At 49.7% G+C, this 24,067-nt stretch overlaps 1 protein-coding gene across 1 annotated transcript in view; it reads left to right on the top strand.

The window, feature by feature from the left end:
* The first annotated feature begins 4,422 nt into the window (after positions 1-4,422).
* The window catches only part of SLCO3A1 (solute carrier organic anion transporter family, member 3A1), a 105,765-nt gene continuing 86,120 nt past the window's right edge, over positions 4,423-24,067 (top strand). The window contains 3 exon segments of the mRNA XM_005873386.2: positions 4,423-4,435; positions 5,131-5,414; positions 5,417-5,624. Coding sequence (XP_005873448.2) covers positions 4,423-4,435; positions 5,131-5,414; positions 5,417-5,624 — 505 coding nt within the window.

Here is a 24,067-nt window from a genome sequence, read left to right as displayed (position 1 = left end):
TCACATCTCATGCCCCCCGGAGCAGAAGTGTTGTATTAGGGGCCTCTCTCCCGCAGACACCTTCTCTGACGTCCTGCCAGCATTGCCCTGCCAAGGCGCCGTTTCTCAGCAGCACTGTTGAAATAGCTGCCTGGGCAGTTTCTGCTCACTCCCTGCTTGGCAGCGATGCCAGCGTAACGCTGCTGATGGATGGCTCCCGCTCAGGAACCTCCCTTGGCTCCCCATTGACTTCCAAATCCAGGGCGGGCCCTCCGCCTGCCTTCAAGGCCTCTCCATCTCAGGTGAATCCTCACAGCGCTCTGGGGTCAAAAAGTCCTTCCCTCCCCAGGGGCTGTCTGAACTTTCCTCCCACCCGCCAAGCCGCCTCACGCCTCTGATCTTTCCTCTGGGAATGTTGGGGCAGCCCCTGTGCCCCCTGCAAACCTGCTACGACTCAGTTCATCCGCGTTGTATCTCGGACATGTTTTTGTTCTCCGTGTGCAGGATGCTTGATTCCCTGGAGCCCTCTGCACTCTGTCATATGCCCCTGATTAGAGGCTGTGCTGTTCTGCGATGGTCTTTCTGTTCTCCTCAGACTGTAAACTCCCCCAGGCCAGGCATGGTCTCCAGTCATAGTTAGGTTTCTGGTGTGCGCCACGGAGCAGGCATTGTGCTCGGGATGGAACCGGAAGTCACCCAGAGCATGCGCACCGGTGTACCTACTGTGTACCAGCTGCGGTCGCATAGCACTCACTCAGACATTGTCCCACACCCCACAGATGTGAAAACAGGCTCACAACGCTTGACTTGGCCAATTGCTGTCAAAGCTAGATTTTTTCTCCTTTTAAAAATAATTTTAGATTAAGGCTTCAACTAATGCAATAAAACGTGCAAGTGGATACATCATAAGAGTTTAAGTCGTTGCACTGTAACACATGCATGCACGTCTGTGCCCACCATCTGTCAGAGGCAGATTTGAACTTGAGGCTCCTCTGTCCTGATGCCACACTGATAGGACCAGGTTGCACTGTTGCAAACACCCATGCGTGTACACCCTCTGCAGCGTCCATGCACACGGTCTGCGCACACATACCTCCACCTGCCTGGGTGCGGGAGCTTTGCAAGCATTCATGCCCGGCCCAGCTCTCCTAGGTTACATTTTGCAGCGGTTCTCAACCTGTGGGTCGCGACCCCTTTGGCTGTCGAACGACCCTTTCACAGGGGTCGCCTAAGGCCATCCTGCATATCAGATATTTACATGACGATTCATCACAGTAGCAACATTACAGTTATGAAGTAGCAACGAAAATAATTTTATGGTTGGGTCACAACATGAGGAACTGTATTTAAAGGGCCAGAAGGTTGAGAACCACTGCATTAGAGTCCTGTGTTTCAATAGCTCCCAGGTGATGCTAGTTCAGGTCCAGGCCCCGCTGAGCAAGGCTGAGTAAGAAAGCGAGAGGGCTCATGGGAGCAATGAGCTTCCAGTACCGCTCCTAAGATATTGGCTTCTTACTGCGTCCGGACAACCCTGACCCTTTGGAAGGTGAGCCGTGGCCTCTGGGGCCTCCTGCCCTCTGACATTTGTGACAGCGTGATCTGACGGTCTCCCTTTTGGGCTGGCCCCCATCTCTGCTGCTGGCCTGACCGTGCTTCAGGCATCCTCAGTGCAGCCCGCCTTTCCCATTCAGGAGAGCGTGGCTATGAACTGGAAATGAGGGGGTGCTGTCCATGGGCATCTAATTGAAACACCAAGCTCTGTAATCCCACGTGGGCTGGGTTTGTTGCAGAGGGAGTTCAAGGGAGCAGAGTTCTCAAATCAGGGCCCCTGATGAGCACATGGGCATCACCTGCGAGCTTGTGAGAACACGCGGTCTTAGAGCCGGTCCAGCCCCGCCCCTGCCCGCACTCTGTGGCTGGAGCCTGCAGGCTGGGAGCCTCGGATGATTTTGCTGCCCCCGAAGGGTGAGAACCACAGCTCTAGGGGGACGGTGAGTACACGCGTGGACCTGCAGGGCCAGGGGTGTGGTCCTCAGCCCCCAGTGGGCATCAGAGACCCCCGGTGCTTTGTAGAATCTCAGACGCCTGGACCTCATCTCAGGGTTGGGGAACCTGGATTTTTGTGAATCCTCACTCGAGGGTGTTTTCCCATTGATTTCTTAGGGAGAGTGGAAAAGAGGGAAAGACCGAGAGAAATATCGATGTGAGAGAGACACATCGATTGGTTGCCTCCTGTACGCGCCCTGACCAGGGCCTGGGCCGGGGAGGAGCCTGCAACCGAGATACATGCCCTTGACCTGAATCGAACCCAGGGCCCTTCAGACTGCAGGCTGACGCTCTATCCACTGAGCCAAACCGGCCAGGGCGGGGAATCTGTATTTTTTTAATCATGTGTCTAGGAGATTTTGAGATACAACCCTCCCCCCCATTTCTTTTTTTCTTTCTAATTGTTGTAGTAGAACGCTCTATCCACTGAGCCAAACCGGCCAGGGTGGGGAATCTGTATTTTTTTAATCATGTGCTCTAGGAGATTTTGAGATACAACCCCCGCCCCCCCGTTTCTTTTTTTCTTTTTAATGGTAGTAGAAACCTGATAAATAAGCATTCTTTTAATAATGACTTCATACTCACTTGGCACAGGGCAAGGACACTTCCACTTTTGTTTTCCTCCCGTAGTTTCCTCTCCTTGGTCTCCAGTGATCAAGCTGTTTTCCCTCACTTCTGTTTCCCATTAAGTAAGATGGTGGTTCCCTTTAGCACCACCTCCTCCTTGATGGGTTGTCGCTGCCCCATAAAAGCCACGAGGGAGGCCTGTGGCCTCCTGCATGCTTACTTAGCCCGTCTTCTCAAAATCGTGCTTTAAGTGACTGAGGACATTAGCCTCTGATCTAATTGATCCACAAAACATGATCCACACGGGCGTCCCCGAGGCTGAGGCAAGGAGGTGAAGGCCCCACTGCCTCCTGTCACCCCTGCGGTCGCCCTGCCAAGAGCAGGTGGGAGGCAGGCCGAGCTGCAGGCCCCGGCGTCAGTCTCTCTAAAGAGCTGCTTGTTTCTCTTTCGCCCACCGCTGTCCCTACCCCTCCACCCTTATCTGTCATCGTCGATGTCCATATCTGTGTGATATTTCATGACAGGGCGCACCTGCTCAAACCGAGCGGATGCCGTGTTTGCAGACGCGCTGCCAAGTATGTATGTCGTTAAGCCTCCTGGCAGGAATGAAATTGGGCTTCCGCTCTAGCCTGGCCCACCTGCCCACCCTTCCTGCCACCCTCACTGTCCTCTACTCTCAGGGTGGAGGTCACCGGGCTGCAGACCCACCGGACTGATCCAGGTGACTCTCGTGTACCCAGGGGACCTGCCTAGGTGGGGTCCCTGCTTGTTTCTGCGTCCGGCCTCTTTTGGGCATCTCTGGATTCACCCCCAAGGCCTGGGTGAACCCCGAAGCCCCCACCTCCCAGGCCATGGGGTTCCCTCCATCACTGCATTACTGATTATAAGCCTTGGTTAGAGCTCATAGGCCATCATGCTTGCTTGTGTTACAAAGGAACAGGCTGAATGAATGAAGCCTTTGTTTTTACCCCTTAACCCCCAGCGCTTTCAGAATTTTTGGGGGAGCATTTGAAAGCTATTTTAATGAGACCAGGACTCGCTACATTTCTTTTCTCGACAACTGCCAATACTTGGTGTTTGAAAAATAATAATCTAGCCACACACCTAGGGCTGGCCTTGACTGGGTTAGAAAGCACAATGAAGCCCGGTTGGTGTGGCGCAGTGGTTGGGCCTCGGCTTATGAACCAGGAGGTCATGGTTCGATTCCCTGTCAGGGCACATGCCTGCGTTGCAGACTCGATCTCCAGTGGGAAGCATGCAGGAGGCAGCCGATCCATGATGCTCTCTCATCATTGATGTTTCTATCTCTCTTTTCCTCTCCCTTCCTCACTGAAGTCAATAAAAATATATATTATATAAAAAAAGAAAGCACCATGGAAACGGGCATCAGATTTGGAATGCAGGTGACAGGGTACTCAGCTGTACTGGCATTGGTCATGGATGGGGGCTGTGTCAGTGTTAGAACGCTGCTCTGCAGAGCTCTCAGGACCAGAGCTCTGAAGGGTTGGGCAAGGAATGTGTGTTGTGTTAGCTCACAGAATCCCCTGGGGCTCCTTAATGAATCCCAGGGCCCAGGTGTCTCCCAGACCAATTGGTCCGAAACTGCGAGGGCCCAGCCACCTGAAACTTCTAGTGCCCGGGGAACCTCAGGGCCAGCGGAGCCTGTCTGAATGTGTGCAGTTCTTTTTTATAATGAAAGCAAATAGAACACATGTGTGCTGATCATCACAGGTGTACACAGGGTGTGCGTGTGGGCACATGTGCCTGGGCACTTGGGGAGTTTGCGGCTGCTTATACATTTGGAGGAAGGCTAGATCCATGCTAGGCGACATGTTCACGCCAGGTGTCATCTCTTCCTTGGGTTTCTCTCTGTGGTGACTAGAGCCTTATCAGGCCAATAGTAGAGAGTAAATATTTGTTAAACCAATGGAAGGCGGACAGGAATACAGAGGTGGGGGAAAGCATAAAAATATTCCTTCCGAGGGGCCTTCGTGGGGCTATAGGGCATAGGACAGTCAGGAATGAACTACCTGGCGGCCTGTAGGGACATCTACATCGTTTGGAAATCTCTAGAAGAAAGCGGAGGGCTACTGCTTATCCTAAGGAGCTCAGCTAGCTTGCCCAGGTTTTTGTTTCGTTTTATTTATTTCCTTTGGGTCCTCCCAGATGGGCTTTGTAAATAAATAGGCTCGAGTTGGGAGCGTGAAGGCACCGTGACTTCTGACTTTCACAGGATGCGAGGGCCCTGAAGTGCGACGGAGTAGGGGAAGGTGTGCTTCCTGGGCAGAGGCAGGACGTTTCTGGAAGGAAAGGGGCCCAGAAAAACTTCTCTGCCAGTGAGAAAAACTTCTCTAACCGTGTGATTAGTGTTATCGTACTGAGTAAACGTTTATTGGACTCTTCGGGTTTCCTAGTAAATCACCTTGCACAGGTGTCTTTTGCATCTGGTACAAACCTCCAGGGAGGGCCGAGAGGGGCAGGGTTACCACGAGGCCAGAAAGGGCTTCCCCCGTGGTGTCCACCGGGATTGACACTGAGATTTTGTTTGGCACCTGCAGGTGAGCGTGCTGACCACCCTGGAGCGGAGGTTCAACCTGCAGAGCGCCGACGTGGGTGTGATCGCCAGCAGCTTCGAGATCGGCAACCTGGCGCTCATCCTCTTCGTCAGCTACTTTGGGGCACGTGGGCACCGGCCGCGCCTCATCGGCTGCGGGGGCATCGTCATGGCCCTGGGCGCGCTGCTGTCCGCCTTGCCCGAGTTCCTGACCCACCAGTACAAGTACGAGGCCGAGATCCTCTGCTGGGGCGCCGAGGGCTTTTTTTTCGCGACGTGTGCGCCGCCAATGGCACAGCCAGCGACCAGGGGCCCGATCCTGACCTCATCTGCCGCAACCGGACCACCACCAACATGATGTACCTGCTGCTGATTGGGGCCCAGGTGCTCCTGGGCATCGGTGCTACCCCCGTGCAGCCCCTGGGCGTCTCCTACATCGACGACCACGTGCGGAGGAAGGACTCCTCGCTCTATATAGGTAGGAGCCGGCCAGCTCCAGGCGCGGTTCTCTGGTTCATGCTGTTAGTAACGTGGGCGTGTTGAGAAAGGAAGGAAAGGTGGGCCGTGAACTTTGTATTTTGCCGGAGCCACTGGTTCTCACAATTGGCTTCAAAACACAGGGATATTGAGAGCTAATGTCTGAGGTTCACCCCAGGAAATCTGGTGTAGTTGGGTTGGGGTGCCATCTGGGCATAATGCTTTTTTTAAAAAAATCTCACCCGAGGATATTTTTCTCTTTTCTTTCTTTTTATTTTTTTATAGAGAGTGGGAGAGAGAGGGAAAGACAGAGAGAAACATCGATGTGAGGGAAACACATCGATTGGTTGCCTCCTGCACAAGCCCGGACCAGGGCCCAAGCCAGGGAGGAGCCTGCCACTGAGGCACGTGCCCTTGACCGGAATCGAACCCGGGACCCTTTGGTCTGCAGGCCGATGATCTATCCACTGAGCCAAACCGGCTAGGGCCATAATGCATTTTTAAAAAGCTCCCCAGATGATGCCACTGTGCGGAGTTTGAGCATTAAGAGACTCGAGAGGGGAGACGTGGTCAGGAGTTTTGTGTTTATTTACCTGCTCTTCTTTGTGCCTGTGAACTTGGGGCTACCTGGCATTGGCCCCAGGGTACACTTGGACTCTACTCGCTGGCATTTGGTATCATTGAAAGTTGGTGACTTGGGGTAATTTTTTTCTGTAATGGGGGTATGTGCTGAAACTGGGTATTTCGGAAGAAATAAGGTGCATGTGAGTTTTTAAAAATTGCTTTGTGCTGTATGCGTTTCTGATATTTTATCCTGGAAGGATGGAAGCCATTTCCAGATTTGGGGTTAAGAAATATCTAAGTGGCGATCTGCTCTTATAGGAAATGGGTGTGTCTGCTCTTGGCAAGGTGGCATGGGCTCCTTGGTCGTGTCACTGCCCCTGGGTTGTGTTGCAAGGTCATTTGTACGGTGAGGGCTGGCCTGCCTAGCATCTCCACCCCTTGTTTGCCAAGTAGAATTTTGCTTCCCACAAGCTGTTGGACCGTATGACACATCCCGTCCCCGAGTGCTAAGCTTTGAAAAAGTTACCTCTGCTGGCGGAAGCTTTGCGCCTCCCAAAAGCAGTGCGCCTTGAGATACGAAGTTCGTTATAACATGGAGGGTTGGTTACCATAGAATTTGAACAGAATTTGACACCAGGCTTCCTATCTGCCAAGCTTCTAGCCACCTAAGCTTTCTGAGCCGGGAGGGCCTGGGAGGGTTACACTCCTGAACCCCGATTTTCCTCTGGGCCTTTCGGTCCCCGCTCTGCAGGAGTTGCTTTTGGTGAACAAATATGTTACAAGCGTATGTTTTAGTCCTCTGCGGGTGGGCTCAAGGTGAGGAAGGTAGTACCTGTGAGCTTGGTCAGGACCTAACCATGGAACGCGAAGTAGAGGAGGAGACTGCTCAGGCCAGACATGGCCGGGTCCTCTCCCCATGTGGCTAGGGGCTTCCATGATTGTGGCTGAAGCTGGGGAGAGGGGTTCAAGGAAATCATGTGCATTTTGTTACTTTTATTTTTAAAATATATTTTTATTGATTTCAGAGAGGAAGGGAGAGGGAGAGAGAGGGAAACATCAATGATGAGAGAGAATCATTGATCGGCTGCCTCCTGCATGCCCCCTGTTGGGGATTGAGCCCACAACCCGGGCATGTGCCCTTGACTGGAATTGAACCCGGATCCTTCAGTTCACAGGCCGATACTCTTATCCACTGAGCCAAACCGGCTAGGGCTGCATTTTGTTACTTTTAAAGCTTGAGTGAAAGCCACTCCATGTGACTGTTGCAGACGAGGACATGGGCCACAGCCTCGTCTCCTGAGGCCCAGCAGGACAGTTGGTCTCTGACTTGACGGATGCTACCCTAGGACTCAGGGAGAAATGTTTTCTGGCAGTGACAACAGCAAGTAGATAAATCAGAGCGCAGAGAAGGAAACGGAGAGTGAAAAGCTGAGTTCTTGTCTCTAATGATAGAATCAAATAGAAAAATGTCTCCCCAGATACCTCCTCAAGTCATGGCTGTGCTCAATCACGTCTGCTCGGGGCTTCCTGTGCAGGGCAGCGGGCTCAGCGCTCTCTTCTGGAAGTTTCCATGACAAGGGGGGCTGCATTTTCCCCCTGCATTGGATGGGTCCTGGTTGGTGTGTGCAAAGCTTTCGGGTGGGGAGGCATTTGGTTTTGGGTGTGGGAGGTGGAGTGTGGGCAGAGGGGCCTCTGAGCCTCTATCTGTAGGATTTGCTGTGAGTCTTTGTTATGAAGAATGTTTTGGCCAGATTTCTGCTTGGACCCCGTTTCCTCTGTGGTAGTTAAGCAGGCAGAGAGCATCTGCTGTTTGCATGGTGCATGGGCATCTTGGTGGCTCTGGTCCATCTGGCCAGCTTCCCAAACCAATGGCGACGGACCCTCCGAGGGTCTCCCTGCTGGGTTCGCGGGTCTTTGTTTCCAGGGAACAGCGGGGAGCCGGCCTCCCGCACCCCTGGCCTCCCTGGGTGGCCCTTTATTCCATGCGTGGTTCGGATTCTCCAGGAGCAATTTAAGGCCATAGCATATGCTGGGACATAACTGGTCCATCCATTTACTATCCAGGTCATAAAAGAGTGTGAGTGATCATGAGAAGATGTTAGCACTTATCGGCTGTAATGGGAAGCCACTAAATTTGCTTTGGGAAGTGTTTAGAGGAACCCACTGAACGGAATCAATATGAATTAAGGCCTCTTAGCTCCCCGCAGAGAGGAGGAAAGGCTGAAGGAACTGGCGCTGGGACTGTGGGTGTAAATGTGCACACGTTGGGGTGAGTAGCCGTGTGCCTCTGGCCTCGGCTCCTGAAAAGCTGGGTAAGAGAGAGAGGCCTGCCAGCAGCCGTCGGGTCAGATGCTGAAGACGTGAGTGTGGCTTGGAGATGGAAAGGAATAGAGATACTGCACGTGTCAAACAGCTTGCTCAGAGCTGGCCATTTCCTGTGGCTGTCAGCACGGAAGGGGACCAAGCCATGCCGTGCTCAGGCCGAGCACACACGTCCCTGCTGACAAGACCTGCCCTGGGGCGCCCGCAGAGCGGGTCACAGATAGGGGCCCGCTGCGTGTCTGTGGCCATGTCACTGACCCGGCTGCAGCCACGGGGAGGTGACACATTCCATCTCGAGTCAGGCTGACATTTTCCACTGAAATGACTGCAAATTTGCTTTGGCCTCTTTCGGCCGAGCCACTGCCAAACGCCTAGATTCCTCGATGGGCCATTCAAGGGGCTTCTCTGGCTGGCTGTGCTCTGAGGTCGCTGCTTTCCAGCGTGGGGAGGGAGCCAAGGGAGCTCATTACCAGGGGACAAAGCCCAGTGAATGGGGCCGCGGCGCTGCTGGCAGGCTTTTTGCTCCAGCCCAACGTGGAGCCAAGCCTCACAGCTCGGCGACACAGTGACCCGTGGATGACACGTGGCGCTCACTGTCTTCCTCGAGGGACAGTCAAAGGGACAGTTAAAACCATGTTTTAAATGTACAGGACTTGACAATAGACAGTCAGGCAGTGGCAGTGGAAGCCATTCGATGGGGGTCCAAGTGGACCCTTTGGGAGTTCACTCATACTACCAGTCCAAGGGGTGACCTTCCCTTAGCCCAGTGTCCTTAGCTGCCCCGTTTCTCCAAGTTCAAGACATAGCACGTTTATTGTAGGTAAGAATAAGTAGCTAATGCCATGGACTCACTGTGTCCTTTTTTATTTTCAGTCCTCACCCAAGGATATGTTTATTGACTTTTAGAGAGAGAGAGAGAGAGAGAGAGAGAGAGAGAGAGAGAGAAACATTGATGTGAGAGAAAAACATCGTTCAGTAGCCTCCTGTACACTCCCCAACTGGGGGTTGAACCGGTAACCTAGGTATGTGCCCTGACTGGGAATCGAACCTGCAACCTTTTGGTGTACAGGATGATGCTTCAACCGCCTGAGCCACCTGTCAGGGCATCACTGTGTCCTTCTGTTAAGTTTCTATATCAATTAGTTTTGTCTTGTTTTTAATCTTTGGGGAGGAACAGGCCAAGACAAGAGTGTGAAAAGATTGTAAAAATAACTTTATTTCTAGTTAAAAAGTATTAACACCATTGACAACTTGGGAAGTATAAAGAAAGTATAATTAGAAAATAATTACTCTTAGCTTTATGGTTGTCTTAAGTCTTTTTGTGCATTGATATTCTTTTCTACAAAAAATGTGTTTATACTAAGTAGTGCTTTGCAATGATCATTTCTCTCTTAATATTTCATGAGCATTTCTGTGTCACTAAATATTCTGCGATGTTACTACTGCATCCTTACTATTCCCTCCTGGATATATACCTTAATATTTAATGCCCTCTGTGGTTGGACATGGGTTTTTAAAGTTCTTGCTGTTATGAATGAAGCAGACAGGTAAACTGCGGTTCTGGGAGGCTAAGTAACTTGCCTCCGATAACTTGGCTGGACGGGGCTGGGCTCCAGGTCTGAGAGTGGCATTCTTTGCAGGTGTGTCTGGATGCTGTCACAAGGCTGGGGCGGAGGAAGGGACTGGTGGGTGGCCCAGGGGTTAGGTGTAAGTCAGGACACTCCACAGGGCAGCCTGAGGCCCGCAGGATATAACCGTTATAGGAGCCAGGGAGGTGGGAAGAGAGCAGTGTGTCTCAAAGCCAGGCAGAGAGCGGAGCGCAGGAAGGAGAACAGCTACCAGTTCAGGTTAGGGTTCCAGAAAGGGCTTGTGTCCCGATTCCTGGCGTTTAGAGGAGAGATGGGCACAGCTCGGAGCTGAGACTCTGAGGCGGGACAGCTGGCGTGTTCCATGCTCTGCTCGCCTCTCCGGAACTGTGGGCTCCGTGCCCTCGCATGGCTGGTCATTCCGTGTTGGAACCACAAGAGCCATTAGGAGATGGACCTTGGGTTGTGGTAGAAATCTGCTCCTTACAACTGGCCACATGCTGGTTCTGGTTCTGCTCTCTAGGCCCGCCCTGAAAAATTGTGATGCCTCTTCCAGGTTTTGCTAATTCCTCAAACTGCTGCACACTAACCTTAAATGGGTGGGGAATGGACTGAAGCTTACCTCCTCTGGGCCAGGACTGACCTTCCTACCTTTCTCTCTCTCTCTCTCTCTCTCTCTCTGTTTCTCTTTTCCTCACCTGAGGATCTTTTTCCCCCTATTGATTTTTACACAGAGTGGAAGGGAAGGAGTGAGAGAGAGAGAGAAATGTCCATGTGAGAGAGACACATCAATTGGTTACCTCCCACACAGGATTGAGCCTGCAACCAAGGTGCGTGCCCTTGACCAGAACTGAACTTGCGACCCTTTCGTCCACAGGCCGACGCTCTAACAACCGAGCCACACCGGCTAGGATGGACCCGTGTTTCTTGATGAAGAGGTTTCCTGCCTCACATCAGCCACCATTTATTTTCCTCTTAAAGGTGGTGCCAAGGCCTGGGCAGCTTGGGACTAGGGGCCATAAACTAGATGACTGGGCATGAGAACTGAATGTGTGTGCTAGGGCTCCATAATGTCACACCTCAGACTGGGTGGCTAAGGCCGTAGCTTTAACGTCTCACAGTCCTGGAGGCTGGAAGCCCAAGCTCAGGGTATCGGTAGAGTTGGTTTCCTCTGAGGCATCTCTCCTTGGCTTACAGGGGGGCCTGCTCCTCCTGTGCCTTCACATGGTCTTTCCTGCGTGCACATCGCTTGGAGCAACCGCTCAAAGTCAGGAGGCAGGTACGTTAGACATGGATGTGTCATGTTTTCTTCATCACTCACATTGAAACCCAGTGGAGCCCTCCATGTTCCGGTTAATGATGCAAAGAGAATTATTCCCAGATTTCATCTGCCAGTTGTTTGTTTAGAACAAAGGTCACTCTAATACCAGCCGGCAACCAGAGAGCGCCAAATTTCCCTTCCGAGCCCCGGGAGCCCAGAGTTATTTTGCTCCTGGTGAGTTTTTATTGTAACTTGACATTGGGGAAAATGTGTTTTACTCTCCAAAGAGAGCGTGGGTCGGGTATGGATCACATACGCGGTGACTGCAGTTCATCTGAAAAAATAATTAAAAAGCTGTCCCTGGTGGGGGCAAGCATAACTCATTATACTCTCGCTACTTCATTGATATTGAAGTTTCCCTCATTAATTTCTTTTTCTAAAATTAATGACACTGTGAAACCGGGCACTTTGCTTTGGCCGTTCCATTCCTGCTGGTCACATGCCACTTTCAGTGTGTGTTAGCAGCATGCGAGGAGGCGTGCGTGTGGCTCTTATCTGGCGATTCCATATTGCCCGGCTGGTAGGTCTTGCTCATTCATTTTCAGCCGCTCATAATTCATGCCCTGCGGTTCGGGGAAGCACTGCTGTGCTCACTGCCTGGGTGACCTTGGACAAGACTCCAAGCGTGGGCTCTGGAGTCCTGACAGCCCTGAGATTCAAATCCTGGCTCCGCCACGGACCTGCCACTGGAATTTTGGACACATCTCCTGAGCCTGTTTCCTTATCAGGAAAACAAAGCTGGGACCTACCTCGCAAGGCTTTGCCTAAGTGTCTCTTGCAGCAGGCGCCACGGCTAATGCTGGACATCATTACACACTGTCCTGGTCATCTTGATGGTCATATCATCGCCATTTCCAGGAGTGGAAACTGAGGCAGGGAAGTGCTGAACTTATTTAAACACACAGGCAGGTCTTCGACGAGCAGTTAGATCTCGATTTCCAGCCTCGGAGAAAATCCATCAAGGAGATGTGAGAATAGCAGCCTCTTCAGTCCTGAATTAAACCAGCAGGCCTCTTCTTTGCCTGCAGACTGCTTCCTGCGGCTCCTCTCAAAACACATCAAGTGCTGGTGTTACCCAGCCAGCAGGCTATCTGGTTTATAGGCACCCCACCTTGTATGCCCATCGCCCCAAAGTGATGTATTGGTTGACTTTCCGGGTTCCAATACATTGCTTCTGAATTTGTTTCTGAATATTGGTTCCGTTCTTTTAAAAGAATGTAAAGTTGGGAAAAACAAAAATATAATAAGAAAACTTAAATAATAATTCATAATCCAGGTACCTATAGAATATGCTGCCAAAATGTAGGTATATTTCATTTCAGCCTTTGTTCTTTGTATATATTTTTTACTTAGTTAAGACCATACCATAAGCAAACTTGCTTTTTACCAATTGACTAGTGGCCCGATGCACAAAAATTCGTGCAAGAGTAGGCCTTCCTTCCCGCAGCTGCTGGCACCAGCTTCCCTCTGGCACCTGGGACCCGGGACCTGGGCTTCCCTCCTCTGGCCGCCCCCAGGCACCCGGGACCCAGGCTGGCTTCCCTCCGGCCCTGGCTTCATCAGGAAGGATGTCCAGAACGACATCTGAAAGACATCCGGTCTAATTAGCATATTACCCTTTTATTTTTATAGATGTGTTATCATGAACAACGAACATTGTTTCAGATAATTGCATAAGATTTTTGTCAATCTAGAAACACTTGGATTTGCTTTTAGGACGTTAGGGTGATGAACATTTTTGTGGCCATAGCCTTGTCCACATTTGCTGAAAACTTCAAAAGCTCAGGGTAGTTCAGGGAGATTCAGTATGAGCTGGACATCAGCCACTTGGCTTTGCTGTGACTTTTTTTGGAAGATAAATGAGTGAAGCACAAGGGTGTCCTGACAAGGGAGTCATGCCCTAGTCGGTTTGGTTCAGTGGTTAGAGTGCCAGCCCTCGAACTGAAGGGTCCCGGGTTCGATTCCAGCAAAGGCATGTACCTCGGTTACAGGCTCGATCCCTGGTTCCCGTCCGGGTGCGAACCAGAGGCAACCAATCGATGTGTCTCACATCGATGTTTCTCTCTCTCTGTCTCCCCCTCTCTTCCACTCTCTCTAAAAATCAGTGGAAAATATCCTCGGGTGAGGATTAACAACAACAACAAAAAGATACTCACTCATGATACTCTGATGAACTCAAGAACTCCCGACCCTTTACAATAAAAATGATTAGGTTGGATGTTCTGTTTAGTTCTTCATTTCCTTATTTCATAGACATTGAAGTTGCAGGACAGGGACCCAGAGGTCAAAAGTAATACCCCCTCCACTTTCTCCCTAGCCACCAAAACCAAACAAAAGCAGTTAAAAATAACCTGTTGGCAGGCTCTGTGCGGGAACAGTGAGTGTTTAAATAGCAAATGGCTTATGTGGGCAGGAGAATGTCGAGCACGCTCGGCGTATTCAATGGTGCTCTTTATTGAATGGAAAAATCATGAGCAGCCCTGGCTCCTTTATGTGGATGGCAATTGCCAAAGCCACCTTCCCTCCCTCGCAGGACTTCATATTGTCAGGAGTGAATAAGCTAAATGAGCACGTTTCATTCTCAACTTGGCTTTGCCACTTCATTCCTGCCCAGCTGCGTGTGTGTGTGTGTGTGTGTGTGTGTGTGTGAGTCCACATAAAGACAAAAGAGGCAGGGAAGTGCTGAACTTATTTAAACACACAGGCAGGTCTTCGACGAGCAGTTAGATCTCGATTTCCAGCCTCGGAGAAAATCCATCAAGGAGATGTGAGAATAGCAGCCTCTTCAGTCCTGAATTAAACCAGCAGGCCTCTTCTTTGCCTGCAGACCGCTTCCTGCGGCTCCTCTCAAAACACATCAAGTGCTGGTGTTACCCAGCCAGCAGGCTATCTGGTTTATAGGCACCCCACCTTGTATGCCCATCGCCCCAAAGTGATGTATTGGTTGGCTTTCCGGGTTCCAACACATTGCTTCTGAATTTGTTTCTGAATATTGGTTCCGTTCTTTTAAAAGAATGTAAAGTTGGGAAAAACAAAAATATAATAAGAAAACTTAAATAATAATTTATAATCCAGGTACCTGTAGAATATGCTGCCAAAATGTAGGTATAGTTCATTTCAACCTTTGTTCTTTGTATATATTTTTACTTAGTTAAGACCATACCATAAGCAAACCTGCTTTTTACTAATTGACTAGCGGCCCGATGCACAAAAATTCGTGCAAGAGTAGGCCTTCCTTCCCCCGGCTGCCGGCACCAGCTTCCCTCCGGCACCTGGGACCCGGGACCTGGGCTTCCCTCCTCTGGCTGCCCCCAGGCACCCGGGACCCAGGCTGGCTTCCCTCCGGCCCCGGCTTCATCAGGAAGGACGTCCAGAATGACGTCTGGTCTAATTAGCATATTACCCTTTTATTTTTATAGATGTGTTATCATGAACAACGAACATTGTTTCAGATAATTGCATAAGATTTTTGTCAATCTAGAAACACTTGGATCTGCTTTTAGGACGTTAGGGTGATGAACATCTTTGTGGCCATAGCCTTGTCCACATTTGCTGAAAACTTCAAAAGCTCAGAGTAGTTCAGGTAGATTCAGTGTGAGCTGGACATCAGCCACTTGGCTTTGCTGTGACTTTTTTTGGAAGATAAATGAGTGAAGCACAAGGGTGTCCTGACAAGGGAGTCATGCCCTAGTCGGTTTGGTTCAGTGGTTAGAGTGCCAGCCCTTGAACTGAAGGGTCCCGGGTTCGATTCCAGCGAAGGCATGTACCTCGGTTACAGGCTCAATCCCTGGTTCCCGTCCAGGTGCGAACCAGAGGCAACCAATCGATGTGTCTCACATCGATGTTTCTCTCTCTCTGTCTCCCCTCTCTTCCACTCTCTCTAAAAATCAGTGGAAAATATCCTCAGGTGAGGATTAACAACAACAACAACAAAAAGATACTCACTCATGATACTCTGATGAACTCAAGAACTCCCGACCCTTTACAATAAAAATGATTAGGTTGGATGTTCTGTTTAGTTCTTCATTTCCTTATTTCATAGACATTGAAGTTGCAGGACAGGGACCCAGAGGTCAAAAGTAATACCCCCTCCACTTTCTCCCTAGCCACCAAAACCAAACAAAAGCAGTTAAAAATAACCTGTTGGCAGGCTCTGTGCGGGAACAGTGAGTGTTTAAATAGCAAATGGCTTATGTGGGCAGGAGAATGTCGAGCACGCTCGGCGTATTCAATGGTGCTCTTTATTGAATGGAAAAATCATGAGCAGCCCTGGCTCCTTTATGTGGATGGCAATTGCCAAAGCCACCTTCCCTCCCTCGCAGGACTTCATATTGTCAGGAGTGAATAAGCTAAATGAGCACGTTTCATTCTCAACTTGGCTTTGCCACTTCATTCCTGCCCAGCTGCGTGTGTGTGTGTGTGTGTGTGTGTGTGTGAGTCCACATAAAGACAAAAATCTGAAGATACCAGAGCAGCCCAGCCAGTGTGGCTCAGTGGCTGAGCATCAACCTAGGAACCAGGAGGTCACAGTTCCATTCCTGGTCAGGGCACATGCCCGGGTTGCGGGCTCCATCCCCAGTGTGGGGCGTTCAGGAGGCAGCCGATCAGTGATTCTCTCTCATCATTGATATTTCTATCTCTCTCTCCCTCTCCCCTCCTCTCTGAAATCAATAAAAATATATTTAAAAATAAATAAATATAGATACCAAAGCACTAGGTGGCTAATGGACACTCATAAAAAGTTGAGTAAAAAGTTGAGTGTAGCCTTTAGAACTGGGATGCAGGCATTTATGTTAAATGTGTCAGGAAAAATCGAGTGCCACTTGAGGCTAAAGGTTCTCACATGTGTGTCAGGGGCTAAAATTACATGGAGCTATCTGCACCCTGTGGGGAAGCTCTCACTGAATTCTCAAAGAGGTTCATGCGCAAAATAAAGGTTAGGATTGCATAGAGTCCTTACGCTGGGTAGACCCTGATAACAGGCATCTCGGGGTGAGGTAAGCCAAGATAGTTGAGGTGATAGGCAGTGCGGAGTGACAGATGGCACTTGGGGACTGGAATGTCGTCCAGGGCTCAGCTCTGAACAGCATCTGCCCCCTGGGGAGCCACTGTACTTATAACAGGATGCGGCACTGAGGTCACTCTGGGTGAAACGTCAGATGCGTTCTCTGTGGCGTTGGAGACACAGGCAGATACTCTCTCAGCCCTCCTCCTCCTCCTCCACCCAACCCCTTCCCCCCGGAACTCCTTTGGGGTGGAAATTTTCCATCCCTTCTTTCAGCCTGACCATGGGTGTTTTGGGTAATATTCAGCACATTTTCTGTGCTGGTTTGAACTGATGCACAGATAGGAAAATCAAAACTTTTATTTTTGGCTCTGAAAGCAAAAACATTTTAAAAATGCGCCGGGATCATTAATAGAATCTGAACTCTCAAAGTCAAAATTTTCCATGTGTTCTAACTGAGAAAAATGCTCTTGGGGCGATTAAAACACTACCCAACAGCCCAGCTGGTGTGGCTCAGTAGTTGAGCGTCAACCTATGAACCAGGAGGTCACTGTTCAATTCCTGGTCAGGGCACATGCCCGGGTTGCAGGTTTGAGCACCATAGGGGGCATGCAGGAGGCAGCCAATCAGTGATTCTCTCTCATCATTGATATTTCGATCTTTCTCTCCCTTTCTAAAAATATATTTTAAAAAAACACACAACTAACCAACAGGCAGAAAGTTGTGAGGGACTCCCCCCTGCCCCCAGTCATCTGAGTACATGAATATATATACTTGGCAGACTTTTTTGGGCAAAACTTCTTATCTCAACCTTTTTTTTGAGGGGAGGGGGCATTTCGGGGGGTGGGTAGTTGCTGCATTTGAGAAACCTCCTTCTGTCTTTGCCTTTTACCACTGTCTCCTGTTTCAGGAGTGGGAGGTGCCGGGGGCTTGGGGCTAGTGCATCCTGACTTCTCTCCACGGAGAGATGATTCTCTCCTCCCCCCCCGCCCCTCATGTTCTGTGATGTGGTGCAAATGAGTGCAATTTCCCCCACTTCCCTTCCTGAGCAAGGCCTGTATCTATAAGAACAGCCGCATTGGCCCACCTGCTTTGCAGGTTGTTCATGGACTTGACAAAGGGAATCCAGGTGCCCAGCACGAGGCCTCATCAGCACAGCAAGGTTCTAATAGCTTCTAAAATGGTGCATGGACCCTGGGAACCTTTCAAAGCCCAGTGGTGTCTATTATTAGACCTAAAGCACTTCACCTACTCCAGCCTCCGTCTGCACATTGTATCCCGGGGGACAGAACCTTGGCTTGATCCCGCCAATGAACTGCGTTGGCTTAGGTGCACGTGGATAACTGTGACTCTGAGTAAAAGACAAGATCAGGTCATCAGGTTGTAGAAAGAGCAAATGTGTCCCACCTCGATGCTTTCATTTATTTATGGTTAATGTGGGCCTTGTTACTGGTTGTGAGCAAGTGTTGAGTTGTAGGACTTACTGCGGTCACAGAGACGCTTGAATAGCTGCCTGCTTATTTAGATACACGTGTTTGAATAATGACCATAGTGACAGCGAGTATGGGGTCACTGGTATGTGGCAGTCAGAGAACGGGCGCTTTGCATGTGGTCTCTCAGTCTTTCTTCAGAAAGCCCAGGCTGGTAGGGATTGTTGTTCCCATTGTACAGGTGAAGAAACTGAGGCCAGTGGTTGAGCGTCGACCTATGAACCAGGAGGTCACAGTTTGTCCAGGGTCACAGGGCTGGTTCATGGCAAGGCCTGGATTACTATCCTGGTCTTCATTAGCCCATAGACCATGTTTTTTCCACTTATGCTTCCTTCCTCCCTCATCCTTAGACACTGCTATGCCCCCACCAGGGTAACATAGGACCCAAGTGTGCTGGGCTAAGTATAAAATGAGCTTAACTCAACTACCTAGGCATATCTCTCTCTCTCTCTCTCTGTGTGTGTGTGTGTGTCCCTCCCTCTCCTCTTACTGAATAGCTAGCTGTTTGCCATGTCAGCAGTACATTATGTGATGTCTTTCTGGCGATGCGTTTCTAGGCAGGCCAGTTCTGCCGGATGTAAGGCGCTCAGGGCCTGGCTTCTCCGTGGGAATTTCTAAAACTCTCATCAGATAAAGCCTGCCTCCTACAGCACCCACGTGATGTGTTTTCACAGCCTCCCTGCAGTAAAGCGAGAGCAATGCACTCAGCAGACGGCTTTGTGCATGTTTCAGGCCCACTTGCGCTTAATGCACGGCTATTTGGCAACTTGGACTTGAGTTTCTTCACTCCCAGGCTTGGCTAAGCCAACTCTCTAACCCACTAGATCACACCTGCCACAGACAGTGTAAGAAGATAGCATAAGTAAGACTTCATGGAGCCCAGCCGCCATGGCTCAGTGCTTGAGCGTCGACCTATGAACCAGGAGGTCACAGTTTGATTCCCATCAGGGCACATGTCCAGGTTGCAGGCTGAATCCCCAGTGGGGGGCGTGCAGGAGGCAGCCGATCCATGATTCTCTCATCATTGAGGTTTCTATCTCCCTCTCCCTTCCTCAAAAAAAAAATATATATACACACACACACACACACTTCATGGATCATGAATGAACACATAAGACAGAAATCTTAAAGGACAAGTAGAGATCAGTAAGTTAGAATAATATAATTTACAAAGCCTTTCAATACAGGCAAATAATCCACCTCCACAACTGTTTAGCCCTGGGATGTTCAGAAAATCTTCAAAATAGAATGTTCTTTGACATGAACTGTGTTAGCAGCAGAAGGTACTTACAGGGATGAGAAGGAGCAAAGGCCTCCTTACAGCATCCTGGAGGGGTGCATGCAGGAGGCAACCTGAGCACTCTTACTTGCATGAGTCCTTGTTGGTGGCCTATCAACAAACCATCTCTTATTGGTCTGCCTGGGGGAGGGAGAGTGGATTCAGAGGCAGAAACTGGGTCTGAGTGACCAAGGAATATTGGTGCCAGGCGGGCAGTTTGGAGGACTGAGCTCCTCTGGCTCATGACCCCAGATCCATATTTCCAGCTTTTTACCTTATAATTTGAAAATGTTTATTAATTGTGATAAATGCAGAACATCAAATTCACCATCATAACCATGTTTTAAATGTACAGTTCAGTAGTGTTACTTCCATTCATGGTTGTGCAACAGATCCCATAACTTTCATCTTGCAAAACTGAAACTCCGTACCCATTCAAGCAACACCCAGCCCTTGGCAGCCACCATCCTCCTTTCTGTCTTTACGGGTTTGCCTGCTCTAGTTATCTCATAAACGTGGGATCACAGAGCATGTGGCTTTTTGCGTCTGGCTTTTTTCACTTAGCACAGTGTTCTCAAGGTTCACCCATGTTGGAGCCTGTGCCAGAATTGCCTTCTTTTTGAAAGGCTGAGTAATAGCCCATTGTATGCATATTCCGCATTTTATGTATCCATTCACTCCTTGATGGCCACTTGGCTTGCTTCCACCTCTTGGCCATTGTGAATAGTGTTGCTATGAACGTCTCCATGCGCTGTGTTTCAGGCTCGTTAAAAGACATCTCTACTTGGTGTCCCAAGGTGCGCTAAGCTCACTGAGTCCAAATTTCAACTTCTTTATTTCCTCCCAATTTTGCTTTATTATTGACTCACATAGTCCTTTCCCTCTCACACCCGGCATTTGAAAGCCACCACCTCTTACTGAGGATGGCTCCTGAAAGATCCTGTGTGTCTGGCTCCCCTGAGCCCGCCGCACCTCCCCTCACTGCCCCCAGCCAGGCTGTCTGTACCCCTCTCCTGGACCATTTCACCCACCTTTGATGAGTCTGATTGCGCCCAGTCTGGCCTGTCTCCACGCTGTCCTCCACCTGCTACCTCTCCGAAGCAGGCTCTGGGCGTTTTCAGACCTGGAGGCGTGCACATTGTTCTGGAACCTTTGTTACAAAAGTGCAAAGGCATCTGCTGGAATGGAATGGAAATTTATTACATGCCCAGTGAACAGTAACAATATGGTTATGTATAATAACATAATATAATGTATATGTTTTAGATAATAGTACTGCATTTTGAGATTTAAAATAACTTGCCTCCTTTTTAAAAAAATACATTTTTTTTATTTCAGAGAGAAAGGGAGAGGGAGAGAGAGAGAGAGAAACATCAATGAGGAGAGAGAATCATGGATCGGCTGCCTCCTGCACACCCCTTACTGGGGATTGAGCCCGCAACCCGGGCATGTGCCCTGACCAGGAATCGAACCGTGACCTCCAGGTTCATAGGTTGATACTCAACCACTGAGCCACATTGGCCAGGCGAACTTGACTCCTTTTTAATAGATTTGTTAAATTTACTTGTCTCCATTCCATTCATTCACTCATGGATTTAAAACATTCCTTAAGAACTTACCATGTGCCAATCACCCTGCAAGGTGCTGAGGTTACACAGATGAATCAGACCTATCACCAGCCTGGAAGAGTCATCATCATCATCATCATAATAATAATAATAATAATATCAACAAATGTTTAGAAAGCGCTTTATGTGTGCCAGAGCCCGGACCAGGTCTCTGCATATCTTATCTGCTGTGATTCTCAAAACGGTTCTTTGAGTTTGGTTTCATTGTCTGCTTTTTCAGGGCACAGATGCCAGCAGTGGGGACAGCAGGGGAACCCGAGCCCGGGGTTTCCTTCTCCAGTGATGGGTCAGTTTCCTCTGCTTCCCCGCACACTGGCAGTGACTGTCATAAAAGCAGGAGCTTGACACATAGTGAGGGCAGAACGTGACACCAGGCTACTCGGAAGGACCCCACGCGCGCACTTGCCGAGCGGAAAACCTTGACCGTGTGCTCAGGCGTAGTTCATAGTGTGAGTACTGACTCGGTGCCTTAGAAAGAGACGCGCCGTCTTCCAACCATCGCGGCTGTTGGAGGAAACAATAAAACTGCCTCCTGCGTGTTCTCAAAGCAAGGGCTCTGCAAACTCCAGGTTTCGTAGGTGTCACATCTGTTTCCTGATGTGATGCAGTCCTCAGGTTAGGAGAGAACATGACAGCCTCCCAGCTGGGCTCAGAAAGGAAGGCACTGGCCGGCTGGCTGGGAGGAGCATGTTCAGAACTTGGGGCATTCACAGCTGGGGAGGGGGTGCCGATTGCCTGTGGGTCACGGAGGGCCAGCCTGAGAGGGGCCACCTAGCAGTGCGTGTGTGTGTGTGTGTGTAGACGAAGGGGGAAACAGATTATTTATCACACAGAAGACAGAATGCATTTCGCTCCTGCTGGAGACTATTAAGCCAATAACCCATGAGCATTAAGCAGGTTTTTAATTTAAAGTCAGGGGGGAAGATGAGGTGCCTCCGCTTGCCGTCTGCAACGGCAGTGACTTAGCCGTGGGGGCGAGGCCTCCCTTGGTCCAGTGCATGCCCTGTGCCAGGCAGAGCTCAGCGTGGCCCTTCACATTTTCTCATTTCATCCCCAGCACGTCCATTGCACAGAGTAGGAAACAGGCTCAGCAGAATTAAGTAACTTGTCCAAAGTCATATCTCTTTTATGTATTTTTTTGTTATTCCTCACCTGAGGACATTTTTCCATTGATTTTGTTTAGAGAGAGTGGAAGGGAGGGGAGAGAGAGAAACATTGATGTGAGAGAGAGACATTGATTGGTTGCTTCCTGCATGCACCCGGCCGGGGCCAAGGATCGAGCTGTAACTGAGGTACGTGCCCTTGACCAGAATCAAATCAGGGACCCTTCAGGCCACAGGCCAACACTCTATCCACTAAGCCAAACCCGTTAAGGCCAAAGTCATATTTCTTAGTAATAAGAGTGGAAAATGTCTACTGATTGGGTTTGGCCCCAACACTGAGATTTTGTGGGATAATTGTGCGTTATGGGAATTTGAAACCTGTCCAGACGCAGAAAGGAGACTTGAATGAAGCTCTGTGCCCATCACCCGATGATTTCAACACGTGGCCTTTCTTGTTTCCTCCTTACCTCCCGTCTCTCCTCCCCATCATTTCAGACATTTCATCTTATTTGTAAATATTTAGTATTTATTTCTCAGAGGTAAGGACTCTTTAAAAACACAATCACAATACCGTTGTCATGCCTTAGGAATTAATAATAATTTCTTACTATCAGCAGGTATCTGCTCAGTGTATGTATTCTTTTTAAAAAAATATATTTGTATTGACTTTCTCTCTCTCTCTCTCTCTCTCTCTCTGTTTCTCTTTTCCTCACCTGAGGATCTTTTTCCCCCTATTGATTTTTACACAGAGTGGAAGGGAAGGAGTGAGAGAGAGAGAGAAATGTCCATGTGAGAGAGACACATCAATTGGTTACCTCCCACACAGGATTGAGCCTGCAACCAAGGTGCGTGCCCTTGACCAGAACTGAACTTGCGACCCTTTCGTCCACAGGCCGACGCTCTAACAACCGAGCCACACCGGCTAGGATGGACCCGTGTTTCTTGATGAAGAGGTTTCCTGCCTCACATCAGCCACCATTTATTTTCCTCTTAAAGGTGGTGCCAAGGCCTGGGCAGCTTGGGACTAGGGGCCATAAACTAGATGACTGGGCATGAGAACTGAATGTGTGTGCTAGGGCTCCATAATGTCACACCTCAGACTGGGTGGCTAAGGCCGTAGCTTTAACGTCTCACAGTCCTGGAGGCTGGAAGCCCAAGCTCAGGGTATCGGTAGAGTTGGTTTCCTCTGAGGCATCTCTCCTTGGCTTACAGGGGGGCCTGCTCCTCCTGTGCCTTCACATGGTCTTTCCTGCGTGCACATCGCTTTGAGCAATCGCTCAAAGTCAGGAGGCAGGTACGTTAGACATGGATGTGTCATGTTTTCTTCATCACTCACATTGAAACCCAGTGGAGCCCTCCATGTTCCGGTTAATGATGCAAAGAGAATTATTCCCAGATTTCATCTGCCAGTTGTTTGTTTAGAACAAAGGTCACTCTAATACCAGCCGGCAACCAGAGAGCGCCAAATTTCCCTTCCGAGCCCCGGGAGCCCAGAGTTATTTTGCTCCTGGTGAGTTTTTATTGTAACTTGACATTGGGGAAAATGTGTTTTACTCTCCAAAGAGAGCGTGGGTCGGGTATGGATCACATACGCGGTGACTGCAGTTCATCTGAAAAAATAATTAAAAAGCTGTCCCTGGTGGGGGCAAGCATAACTCATTATACTCTCGCTACTTCATTGATATTGAAGTTTCCCTCATTAATTTCTTTTTCTAAAATTAATGACACTGTGAAACCGGGCACTTTGCTTTGGCCGTTCCATTCCTGCTGGTCACATGCCACTTTTAGTGTGTGTTAGCAGCGTGCGAGGAGGCGTGCGTGTGGCTCTTATCTGGCGATTCCATATTGCCCGGCTGGTAGGTCTTGCTCATTCATTTTCAGCCGCTCATAATTCATGCCCTGCGGTTCGGGGAAGCACTGCTGTGCTCACTGCCTGGGTGACCTTGGACAAGACTCCAAGCGTGGGCTCTGGAGTCCTGACAGCCCTGAGATTCAAATCCTGGCTCCGCCACGGACCTGCCACTGGAATTTTGGACACGTTTCCTGAGCCTGTTTCCTTATCAGGAAAACAAAGCTGGGACCTACCTCGCAAGGCTTTGCCTAAGTGTCTCTTGCAGCAGGCGCCACGGCTAATGCTGGACATCAT

This window comes from Myotis brandtii, unplaced genomic scaffold (genome assembly GCF_000412655.1).
Source record: "Myotis brandtii unplaced genomic scaffold, ASM41265v1 scaffold409, whole genome shotgun sequence".
In the NCBI taxonomy this organism is placed as follows: Eukaryota; Metazoa; Chordata; class Mammalia; order Chiroptera; family Vespertilionidae; genus Myotis; species Myotis brandtii.
Note: the sequence above shows the minus strand (reverse complement) of the source record. Positions and strands in the feature narration are given on the sequence as shown.